This window comes from Chiloscyllium punctatum, chromosome 26 (genome assembly GCF_047496795.1).
Source record: "Chiloscyllium punctatum isolate Juve2018m chromosome 26, sChiPun1.3, whole genome shotgun sequence".
Classification (NCBI taxonomy): domain Eukaryota; kingdom Metazoa; phylum Chordata; class Chondrichthyes; order Orectolobiformes; family Hemiscylliidae; genus Chiloscyllium; species Chiloscyllium punctatum.
Genome location: NC_092764.1, coordinates 32540558 through 32553475, shown reverse-complemented (window position 1 = coordinate 32553475; position 12918 = coordinate 32540558). Strand labels below are relative to the sequence as shown.

General features: G+C 46.8%; 1 protein-coding gene across 3 annotated transcripts in view; it reads left to right on the top strand.

The window, feature by feature from the left end:
• The window catches only part of ankrd11 (ankyrin repeat domain 11), a 205559-nt gene that overhangs the window by 85633 nt on the left and 107008 nt on the right, over positions 1 to 12918 (top strand). For 2 of the 3 annotated variants that reach the window (XM_072596076.1, XM_072596078.1), the window contains one exon: positions 1623 to 1772. In XM_072596076.1, the coding sequence (XP_072452177.1) occupies positions 1686 to 1772 (87 nt within the window). In that variant the 5' untranslated portion in view covers positions 1623 to 1685. The remainder of the gene's footprint in view (positions 1 to 1622; positions 1773 to 12918) is intronic. The other variant, XM_072596077.1, reaches the window with a different exon arrangement.

The following is a 12918-nucleotide window of genomic DNA, read 5'->3' as shown; positions in this document are numbered from 1 at the left end:
AAAAATAAAATCTTTAGATTTATGTAGTAGCTTCATAACCACCTAATAGCTGAAAGCACTTTACAGTGAACAAAGTGCTTTGAAGTTTGGTAACTGTTATAATGTAAGAAATGCAGCAGCATGCGTATACGGCAAACTCCCACAATTGGCAATGTGGTAATGAGCAAACAGTCTGTTTTTGTTTTAAAAATATTGTCCAAGACATCAGCGATAAACTCCCCATTGAAACAGTGTCATGTGATCTTTTGTATCCACCTGAGTTGGAGCCTAGCTTTAATGTCTCAGCCAGAATATGATAGTTGCAATAGTGCTGTGCTCCGTTTGTACAGTACTGCAGTGGCAATTTTGATTTTTGTATTTGAGACCTGTGCAATTTGAACCCTGCACTTGTGACTTTCAAGTGACATTGAATAGCAGCTGTTGCTCAGTTAGTAGCAGTTATTGTTTCGTGAAAGAGTTCGTGTTTGAAGCAACATTTTCATTAGTTTAAAATAAACGAGAGTACTATTCTCCCTCACCCCATTCAATACATAATCTAGCAGTTGAGGCGTCTTGTTGCCCAGCAGTCATGTCCCTTCCTCTGGACCAGGAAATCCAGGTTCAAGTCCCACCTGCTTCAGAGGTATGTAATAACATCTTTGAATATGTTGATTAGAAAATATCTATTATCTGGTCGTGAAACTTTTAGTTAGATGTAACATGCCTAGGAAAGCAATGCATTTTAAAAATCAAGATTGCAATTTCCCCAAAATAGTGGAGTTGTGACTCTGTTGCCAAGTAATGCTGTTGGATCGATTTTTGATTGGGATATTAGGATAAATTCACTCTCTCACAGTGGGTACCATGTTTGAAGATAATCATGGCCAAAGGCCTGGTGCAGTATTATAGTAGTTCTTTTCAACCTATGCATCTTTGAGTCTGTCAGCCTACCCACCTTCCTCTTTTGCCACCTTCCCTAACATCAGTAAGGTCATGAAATTGGTAATTATGGATGTTTTTTGCTCACCTGGTTCAGAGATGCAACTACATGCTCTGAAGCAGGTCGGAATTGAACCCACTGTGCCACAAAAGCCAAACCTATAAATTATATGTGGAGTCAAGGTCATAACCAAACACAATCTTCTTAACTGGTGGAGCACCCTTGATGCTCCTGTTTGATAAAGTTATTGTACAATTTGGAAATCGGTTTTGTGCAATTTGAACTGTAGTAACATCGTTTCAATGTGGCAATACTTGAGTAATTGTAACAGCATCAAATGCAAACAAAATGACAGTTGATTTTTTTTTACAAATGCATAAACAGTCAACATTCAAATTTAGCGTGGTAGCAGTGGTCCAGTGTGTTCACCTTGAGCGGTAAAGTCAAAGTAGGAATTGTTTGGGAATACTGTAGGATTTTGCGGCATATCAGCATTTCTGAAGAGCAGACGTGACTTAAAACTGAACAGGATGAGTCATAGTGTGTTCTACACCAGCTGTGCCCCCTGCAAAAGTTGAGAGACTTCTGTTTCCACTCCTGATCTAAAAGTATCATGCCAGAATTAATTTTTAATCAAATTTTGACAGTTTAATCCCTATCAATTAAAATTAGATGCTGTAACTTACACTTTATTTATTTACAGCAGACAGTTGATGATGATGCAGTGGATGTTTGAATGAGGTGACAGCAGCAGGAAGGAGAAACAATGCCCAAGAGTGGGTTTACTAAAACACCACTATTGGAAGATTACCCACTGAGCATCGATATGGTGGAAAAACAATCAGGGAAGAAGGTAAGAATATAGAATCGCCAAGACTGTGAAATGGGTATTTAACCCTTTGGCTTTCCATGACATTTGGTGAAATAAGACCCTAGTTTTACATTATCTAGCAGCTATTGTGCCACATCTGGTTATGATCTTGAATATTTTAAATGGGAGCAAACATGTAATGAGTTTAAAAAAAAGGAATTTCATGGTTTTTGTTATTGTTGAGAAACCGCATTGACAATTACAGTGAAAACGTCAAGATTTCTCTCCAAGGGAGCTGAAGGAAGAAACTTCATATCCTTTGAAGTAACAATCATCTCATGATGTGGCAGCAAGGTAGTCCAAAATAAAATGAGTGTCCAGTGTAATGGTCCTCATGGAGCAGGCCAGATGTGTCATACGTGTTTCATATCACTCTGACCTTTTCTTTTCTCTTGTTTACAATTACTTTAATTAATATGGAAGGTTATGTGCATTTGATAAGTTTTGTTTTATTAGTTTCATAAGGCAACAGCCAGTACATCTGAGGTGATTAAAAAAAAGTACTAATTGACAAAAACATGGGAATGAAAATCATTCATTACTCTTTTGAAAACAAACAACTGAATTACAAAATGCCATTGACCAAAGTCTATTAATAAGTGGAAAAAAAAGTGAGCTAATGAAATTGCTCCAAATATTTTTTTGACTGCCATTTCAATGTCAATAGCTAAGAAATTTGTTCCCAAAGCCTCCATCTTTGATGGTCAGAAGCATGGCAGACAGGAAAGGACATTGGAGTATTTCAATCTGAAATTGAAACCTGTTTAAGGATTTCACAGATTTGTAAAATAAGCTAGGGGTGAAGCTGGCCAGTGTTTCTTAGTTGAAAATGGGAGCAAGTGGAATTTGAATATTTCCCCACTTGCCTGGATGAGTGCATCTTCAACAATACTAAAGAAGCTTGACACCATCCTGGACAAAGCAGCCCACTTAATTGGCACTGTATCCACATGCATCCACTCCCTTCACTGCCAATGCTCAGTAGCAGCAGTGAGTACTATCCACAAGATGCAGTGCAGAAATTCACCAATGATCCTCAGACAGCATCTTCCAAACTCACAGTCACTTCCATCTAGAAGGACAAAGGCAGCAGATATATGCGAATACCATACCTTCCAAGTTTCCCTCCAAGCCACGCACCATCCTGACTTGTAAATATTCCTTCACCGTTGCTTGGTCAAAATCCTGGAATTCCCTCCCTAATGGCATTATGGGTCAACCCACAGCAGGTGGACTGCAGTGGTTCAAGAAGGCAGCTCACCACCAGCTTCTCAACTAGGAACAGGCAATAAATGCTGATCAGCCAGTGATACCCACATCCCACAAAAATGAATAAATGAAAGAAGAGTTAAGCTCGAGAGTGATGAAGGTGCTTAAAGTTTTATGTTGTCTGTTTTTCTGAATGAATGGTTATGCAGGAAAATGATGTTAAAGGGAAAGGAGTGTAGTACATGGTACATGGTAATGGAATTAAAGCTTCATTTTTCCCCAATATTCAGTTAAAGAAAATTGCGATTACTCCAAGGCTTTGATTTGGGTAGATATACCAGTCATGCCAGTGTTTGTGATTGGTATACATTTAGAAGTTGACCTTGTGTCTGGTGTAATGAAAGAAACTGTGATGGGAAATAGAACATTAACTGTTGTCAGTGAGTCTTGCCTTTGCATACCTCGGTTTTCATGTTTGTTGCATACCAAATTGTTGAAAGTGAGGGATAAATGACCTCAGATTCCTGATTGCACAGAGCAATTTATATCTTGACTGATGTGAGATGTAAAAAATAAGCTAAGCACAGAAAAGGAAATATAGATTTCACTATATTAACCCAAATGTTTCACTGTTAAATCAAGCAATGCCAGTGCAAATGAGATTCTCCACTTACAATAGTTTATACTGGCTAATTAACATTTAAATTGGTCGACTCAATGTATTTAAACTTGCTGTAGTGCATTTAGTTTGCATCTGCTGTGTGCTGGTATAATGTCACAACTAATAATCTAGAAGTTGATGCTAATGTTCGGGGCATGGATTTGAATCCCACCGTATCACATAGTCATAAAGTCATACAGGATGGAAACAGACCCTTTGGTTCAATCATGTTCCTCGTAGGGTGGGGGAGTTCAAATCTAGAGGGCATATTTTTAAGCTGAGGGGAGCGAAAGAGATTCGGGGCAACTTTTCTTTCACAAATGAACTGCCAGAGAAAGTGGTGGATGCAGGTCCAGTTACAAAGTTTAAAAGACATTTGAATAACTTCATGAATAGGAAACATTTGGAGGGATGTGGACCAAACGCATGATAGTGCAATTGAATTCAGTAAAATATGGAATTAAAAGTGCTGTTAATTTTTGGGGGGAAATATCCCACCTATTTCAATAATATGCATTCGAGAAGGAAATCTGTCATCTTTATATGATCTGGCTACTGTGTGAGCGAGTCTGTTTGAGAATGTGGCTGAAGAGCTTCAGGGCAGAGGAGACGACCTGGGGGGTGCAGTGAGAGAGCGACTCACTGAAATCCTTGTAGAGGGAGGAAGAGAGCTACTTCAAGGAAGGCATCCTTGCAAGAGGATTCGCAGTAGGTTAAAATCACACCCACTCCAGTTCCAGGTTCCGCCCCCATTCCCAGCTCTACACCCACACCAGATCCCAGCTCCCAGCCCTGCCGAGTTTTCACCATCCCCCCCAGACCTCCCCCTCACTGAGGACGAACGATCAGTCCTCAGCAAAGGACTCACCTTCGTCCCCCTCCGTCCACGCATCAATGAATTTAATACACGTCGTGATGTCGAACAGTTCTTCCGTCGCCTCCACCTCCGAGCTTACTTTCACAATCAGGACTCCCGCCCATCTTCCGAGGACCCCTTCGCCCATCTCCAACACACTGCATCCACCTGGACACCCCGCTCTGGCCTATTACCTGCCCTCGACCTCTTCATTTCCAACTGCCGCCGGGACATTAACCGCCTCAACCTGTCTACTTCCCTCCCCCACTCCAACCTCTCACCCTCACACCGCGCAGCCCTCCAATCCCTCTGCTCCAATCCCAACCTCACCATCAAGCCAGCGGATAAAGGGGACGCAGTGGTAGTCTGGCTTATTGACCTCTGCACCGCTGAAGCCAAACGTCAACTCGAGGACACCTCTTCCTACTACCCCTTCGACCATTACCCCACCCCCCATCACCAAACCATCATCTCCCAGACCATACAGAACCTCATCTCCTCAGGAGATCTCCCACCCACAGCTTCCAACCTCATAGTCTGGGAACCCCGCACTGCCCGGTTCTACCTCCTTCCCAAGATCCACAAGCCTGACCACCCTGGCCGATCCATTGTCTCAGCATGCTTCTGCCCCACTGAACTCACCTCTACCTAACTCGACACTGTCCTATCCCCCCTAGTCCAGGAACTCCCCACATACGTTTGAGACACCACCCACGCCCTCCACCTCCTCCAAGACTTCCGTTTCCCTGGCCCCCAACACCTCATCTTCACCATGGATATCCAATCCCTCTACACCTCCATCCGCCATGACCAGGGCCTCCAAGCCCTCCGTTTTTTCCTCTCCAGACGTCCCCAACAGTACCCTTCCACCAACACGCTCATTCGTTTGGCCGAACTGGACCTCACCCTTAACAATTTCTCCTTTGAATCCTCCCACTTCCTCCAGACCAAAGGGGTAGTCATGTGCACACGTATGGGCCCCAGCTAAGCCTGTCTCTTTGTGGGCTACGTAGAGCAGTTGATCTTCCGTAATTACACCGGCACCACTCCCCACCTCTTCCTCCGCTACATTGATGACTGCATTGGCGCCACCTTGTGCTCCCGTGAGGAGGTTGAGCAATTCATCAACTTCACCAACACATTCCACCCTGACCTTAAATTTACCTGGACCATCTCTGACACCTCGCTCCCCTTCCTGGGCCTCTCCATCTCCATTAATGACGACTGACTTGACACTGACATTTTTTACAAACCCACCAACTCCCACAGCTACCTGGATTACACCTCTTCCCACCCTACCTCTTGCAAAAATGCCATCCCGTATTCCCAATTCCTCTGCCTCCACCGGATCTGCTCCCAGGAGAACCAGTTCCACCACAGAACACACCAGATGCCTCCTTCTTTAGAGACCGCAATTTCCCTTCCCACGTGGTTAAAGATGCCCTCCAACGCATCTCGTCTACACCCCACACCTCTGCCCTCAGACCCCACCACTCCAACCGTAACAAGGACAGAACGCCCCTGGTGCTCACCTTCCACCCTACCAACCTTCGCATAAACCAAATCATCCGCCGACATTTCTGCCACCTCCAAACAGACCCCACTACCAGGGATATATTTCCCTCCCCACCCCTTTCCGCCTTCCGCAAAGACCGTTCCCTCCGCGACTACCTGGTCAGGTCCACGCCCCCAAACAACACACCCTCCAATCCTGGCACTTTCCCCTGCCACCGCAGGAACTGTAAAACCTGCGCCCACACCTCCTCCCTCATCTCTATCCAAGGCCCTAAAGGAGCCTTCCACATCCATCAAAGTTTTACTTGCACATCCACTAATATCATTTATTGTATCTGTTGCTCCCGATGCAGTCTCCTCTACATTGGGGAGACTGGGCGCCTCCTAGCAGAGCGCTTTAGAGAACATCTCCGGGACACCCGCACCAATCAACCACACTGCCCCATGGCCCAACATTTCAACTCCCCCTCCCACTCTGCCGAGGACATGGAGGTCCTGGGCCTCCTTCACTGCCGCTCCCCCACCACCAGACGCCTGGAAGAAGAACGCCTCATCTTCTGCCTCGGAACACCTCAACCCCAGGGCATCAATGTGGACTTCAACAGCTTCCTCATTTTCCCCTTCCCCCACCTCACCCTAGTTTCAAACTTCCAGCTCAGCACTGTCCCCATGACTTGTCCGGACTTGTCCTACCTGCCTATCTTCTTTTCCACCTATCCACTCCACCCTCTCCTCCTTGACCTATCACCTTCATCCCCTCCCCCACTCACCCATTGTACTCTATGCTACTTTCTCCCCACCCCCACACTCCTCTAGCTTATCTCTCCACGCTTCAGGCTCACTGCCTTTATTCCTGGTGAAGGGCTTTTGCCCGAAACGTCGATTTCGAAGCTACTTGGATGCTGCCTGAACTGCTGTGCTCTTCCAGCACCACTAATCCAGAAAGTGAGGACTGCAGATGATGGAGATCCAAGCTGAAAAGCATGTCACTGGAAAAGTGCAGCAGGTCAGACAGCATCCAAGGAGCAGGAGAATCGATGTTTCTGGCATAAGCACTTCTTCAGGAATGAGGAAGGTGTGCCAAGCAGGCTAAGAGAAAAGGTAGGGAGGAGGGGTTGGGGGACGGGCATTGGGAATGCGATAGGTGGAAGGAGGTTAAGGTGAGGGTGATAGGCCGGAGAGGGGGTGGGGGCGGAGAGGTCAGGAAGAAGATTGCAGGTCAAGAAGGCGGTGCTGAGTCCGAGGGTTGGGACTGAAATAAGGTGGGAGGAGGAAGCTGGAGAAATCTGCATTCATCCCTTGTGGTTGGAGGGTTCCTAGGTGAAAGATGAGGCGCTCTTCCTCCAGGTGTCGTGTTACCATGGCCTGGCAATGAAAGAGGCCAAGGACCTTCATGTCCTTGGTGGAATGGGAGGGGGAGTTAAAGTGCACAGCCACGGAGTGGTTGGGTTGGTGCGGGTGTCCCAGGGGTGTTCTCTGAAACGTTCCACAAGTAGGCGACCTGTCTCCCCAATATAGAGGAGGCCACATCGGGTGCAGCGGATGCAATAAATCATGTGTGTGGAGGTGCAGGTGAATTTGTGATGGATATGGAAGGATCCCTTGGGGCCTTGGAGGGAATTGAGAGGGGCGGGGTGGTGGTGTAGGCACAAGTTTTGCATTTCTTGCGGTTGCAGGGGAAGGTGCCGGGAGTGTGTGGACCTGACAAGGGAGTCGCAGAGGGAGTGGTCTTTCCGGAACACTGATAAGAGGGGGGAGGGAGATATATCCTTGGTGGTGGGGTCTGTTTGGAAGTGGCGGAAATGACGAAGGATGATATGATGTATCTGGAGATTGGTGGGGTGGTAGGTGAGGACCAGTGGGGTTCTGTCCTGGTGGTGATTAGAGGGGCGGGGTTCAAGGCCGGAGGAGCGAGAAGTGGAGGAGATGCGGTGGAGAGCATCGTCAACCTTTAATCTTCAATCTTTACGGGAGGCGCAGTGGTAGTTTGGCACACCGATCTTTGACTAACTCCGCCCACACTCCCAGCTCTAGCCCCACTCCAGGTCCAAGCTCCCAGCCCTGCCGTATTTTCACCATCCCTCCAGACCTCCCCCTCTCTGAGGATGAAAGATCAGTCCACAGCAGAGGCCTCACCTTCATCCCCCTATGCTCCCGGATTAACGAGTTCAGTAAGTGGCAAGACATTGAACAATTCTTCCACCTTTGCCTCCGTGCCTACTTCTTCAACCAGGATTCTCGCCCACCCTCTGACGACCCGTTCTCCCGCCTCCAACACACCCCATCCACCTGGACACCCTGCCCTCGATCTCTTCATAGCCGACTGCCGCCGCGACATTGACTGCCTCAACCTGTTGACCTCTCTCACCCACTCCAACCTCTTACCCTCGCAATGTGCAGCCCTCCACTCCCTCCGCTCCAACCCCAACCTCACTATCAAACCGGCAGACAAGGGAAGCGCGGTGGTAGTTTGGCGCACCGATCTTTACATTGCTGAGGCTAAACGCCAGCTCGCGGACACCTCCTCCTACTGCCCCCTTGACCATGATCGCACCTCCCACCACCAGACCATCCATAACCTCATCATCTCAGGAGTTCTCCCATCCATCGCCTCCAACCTCACAGTCCCACAACCCCGCACCGGCCGTTTCTACCTCCTCCCCAAAATCCACAAAACTGACTGCCCCAGCCTACCCATTGTCTCAGCCTGCTCCTGCCCCACCGAACTCATCTTTGCATACCTTGAAACGGTCCTGTCCCCCTTAGTCCAAGAATTCCCCACCTACATTCGGGACACCACCCACGCCCTCCACCTCATCCATGATTTTTGCTTCCCTGGCCCCCAACGCCTTATCTTCACCATGGTCGTCCTTCCCTATACACCTCCATCCCCCATCACGAAGGCCTCAAAGCCCTCAGCTTCTTCCTTTCCCGCCGACCCAAACAGTACACTTCCACTGACACCCTCCTTCGACTGACTGAACTGGTCCTCACTCTGAACAACTTCTCTTTCCAATCCTCCCATTTCCTCCAAACCAAAGGAGTAGCCATGGGCACCCGCATGGGCCTCAGCTATGCCTGTCTCTTCGTCGGATATGTGGAACAGTCCATCTTCCGCAGCTACACTGGCACCACCCCCCCATCTTTTCGAACGGTTCATCGATGGCTGTATTGGCGCTACCTCGTGCTCCCACGAGGAAGTTGAACAGTTCATCCACTTTACTAACACCTTCCACCCCGATCTCAAATTTACCTGGACCGTCTCAGACTCCTCCCTCCCCTTCCTAGACCTCTCCATTTCTATCTCGGGCAACACGGACATTTACTATAAACTGACCGACTCCCACAGCTACCTAGATTACACCTCCTTCCACCCTGCCCCCTGTAAAAACACCATCCCATATTCCCAATTCCTTCTACCTCTGCCGCATCTGCTCCCAGGAGGACCAATTCCAATACCAAACAACCCAGATGGCCTCCTTCTTCAAAGACCATGATTTCCCCTCAGACGTGGTTGATGATGCTGTCCACCACATCTCCTCTACTGCCCGCTCCTCAGCCCTTGAGCCCCGCCCCTCCAATCGCCACCAGGACAGAACCCCACTAGTCCTCACCTACCACCCCACCAACCTCCAGATACATCGGATCATCTTTCGTCATTTCCGCCACCTCCAAACAGACCCCACCACCAAGGATATATTTCCTTCCCCTCCCCTATCAGCGTTCTGGAAAGACCACTCCCTCTGCGACTCCCTCGTCAGGTCCACACCCCCCACCAACCCAACCTCCACTCCCGGCACCTTCCCCTGCAACCGCAAGAAATGCAAAACTTGCGCCCACACCACCCCCCTCACTTCCCTCCAAGGCCCCAAGGGATCCTTCCATATCCGTCACAAATTCACCCGCACTTCCACACACATGATTTATTGCATCTGCTGCACCCGATGTGGCCTCCACTACATTGGGGAGACAGGCCACCTACTTGCGGAACGTTTCAGAGAACACCTCTGGGATACCCGCACCAACCAACCCAACTGCCCCGTGGCCGAACACTTTAACTCCCCGTCCCACTCCGCCAAGGACTTGCAGGTCCTTGGCCTCCTCCATCGCCAGACCATGGCAACACGACACCTGGAGGAAGAGCGCCTTATCTTATGCCTAGGAACCCTCCAACCACAAGGGATGAACGCAGATTTCTGCAGCTTCCTCATTTCCCCTCCCCCCACCTTATTTCAGTCCCAACCCTCGGACTCAGCACCACCTTCTTGACCTGCAATCTTCTTCCCGACCTCTCCGCCCCCTACCCCTCTCCGGCCTATCACCTTCACCTTAACCTCCTTCCACCTATCACATTCCCAACACCCCTCCCCAAGTCCCTCCTCCCTACCTTTTATCTTAGCCTGCTTGGCACACCTTCCTCATTCCTGAAGAGGGGCTTACGCCCAAAACGTCGATTCTCCTGCTCCTTGGATGCTGCCTGAGTTGCTGCGCTTTTCCGGTGACACATTTTTCAGCTCTGATCTCCAGCATCTGCAGTCCTCACTTTTTTCTGGCTACTGTGTGACTAGATTTACGGCAATGTAGTTGACTCCTTAACTGCCAAATATTGCGCCATTTACCTCACCTATCCTATATCCATTTGTAAATCTTTTGTTTCTTGATTGCAACTTTCCCACCTATTTTAGTGTCATTTGTAAATTTGTCAATAGTATTTTCTATCTCTGCATCCAGGCCATTAGTTTAGATTATGCATGGTTGGCACCTGAGGACTGAACACTTGCACCTTGCTAGTTGCATCTGAAAAAGACCAATTTATGCCAACTCTCTTCTTGTGTTGCTTAGCCAATCCTCAATCTAAGCTAGAAATTATCCTAAACCCCATATGATCTAACTTGTGTATTAACATTTTGTGCAGCACCGTATCAAATGCCTTCTGAAAGTCCCGATATGCTATGTCTACATTCCCATTATCCACCTAGTTTGTTTCATCTTCAAAGAACTGTTGTTAATCATGTTTGACGAGTTGGAGAGGCACGTGGCCCAGTGTTTTGCAGTGCTGCCTCAAAGTGCCAGGGATCCGGGTTCAATTCTAGCTGTCCCTATAGAGTTTGCACATTCTCTGTGCCAGTGTGGGTCTCCTGCTAAAGCCCAAAGTTGTGCAGATTGGGTGGGTTGGCCATGCTACATTTTCTGTCATGTTCAGGAATGTGCAGGTTAGGTAGATGAGGAATGATAAATGCAGTGTTACAGGAGTACGGGCTATGGGTTTGGATGGGATGATGTTTGGAAGGTTCATGTAGACTCAATGGACCAAATGGCCTCTTTCCACATTGTGGGGATTCTGTGAATTTGCCCTTCATAAAACCATGCTGATGCTGGATTGTGTTTTGACTTTTAGCATTATGTTATTACTTCCTTTGGAGATTCTAAAAATTTCCAAATGATATGTTAAACTAATTGGTCTATTGCTTTCTACTTCGGCCTTCCTCCCTCCCTTCCCTCCAAACGAAACACCAGTAAGCAGGGCATTCTTTTGAAAGTGTCATTTGGTAACACTGGTAATTACCCTTTCATCATGCTGATGAAGAGTTGTTGTTATGGCAGAAATTGATTGAGTTTGGATTTGCTCAGATTTTTATTGACAGGACATAGTTGAGCAATTTTCCACATTGTTAGGTAGATATTGGTGTTGTACCTGAACTGGAACAATTTGGCTAGGGGCAAGGTTATTTCTGGAGCATAAATTCCCAGTGCCGTTTTTGCAATATTGTTGAGGCAACAATATTTTGCAGTAGTCAGTGCCTTCAGCCATTTCTTGATATCACATGGAGTGAATCAAATTAACTAAAGGCTGGCACCTGTGACGTTGGGCACCTTGGGATGAGGCCAAGATGAATTATCCAGTTGGCACTTCAGGCTAAAAGTGATCACAAATATTTAACAGACCTTTAGAGAGGAGCAAGTTATACCATGATAGATAATGGTAGGCTTTTTTATTTTTTTTATTTAGTGACATAATAATCTGTTCAAATTCCTTTTTTATTTGGTTGACTTTCATTTTTGTGTTTGTAAAAAAAATTCAAGTGTGTTCAAAGGAGAATCAAACAGAAGGTGGAGTTTTTTAGTGTATGGTTGGCTAAAATACACTCTGACCAGAAAGATGTACACTTGGACTTTATCCAGTAATATTCAGTTTCTGGTGAGAAAAAGACAGGTGCTAAGTAATCAAGGAGAGGAATGTTCAGGTAAATTGGGGAAGGAAAAAGGAGTACTGGTCCTGATTTAAGCAGGGCATTGTAATGGTGGAAAGAGATGTTCTTGAGAAGCCAGGACAGAATCCATTTACTTAAAGTTGAGAAGTAAGAGAGATATTGCACTAGAGACATTTGATGCTCCTTCAAATGAAGGAAGGTAGCAGTGCAAATAAGCAGGGAAATCATATATTCAAAATCTATAGAGTGGTGAAATTGGGGACTTGTTAATCACCATTTATATTTGATATTCAGTAGCTCCCGGCTTCGAGGATGCCTAGTGCGGACACCCGGCTCAAAGAAACCCAGGTCAGACTCCTGGGCTCAATGTGAAGCTCAGTGTGGACTTCTTGCTTTAGAAAAACACTCATGCTGAATTTTTACCTTTTTAATTCTTTTTTCCCCCTAATTTATACCTATGATTTTGTACTTAGGTATCTTTGTACCTAAGATGGTACTGGAAATGGCAACTTTATATACTTTTCACTGTACTCATGTATCCCTGTACTGGAGTACATGTGACAATAACTCTAATTCTAATCCTAACTAATGTTGAACACGAGGAATGTTGAAGAAGAACTTGCGAAATGTATTCAGGAGAACTTCATTGGGCAGTATGTTTTCAATAAATCTAGA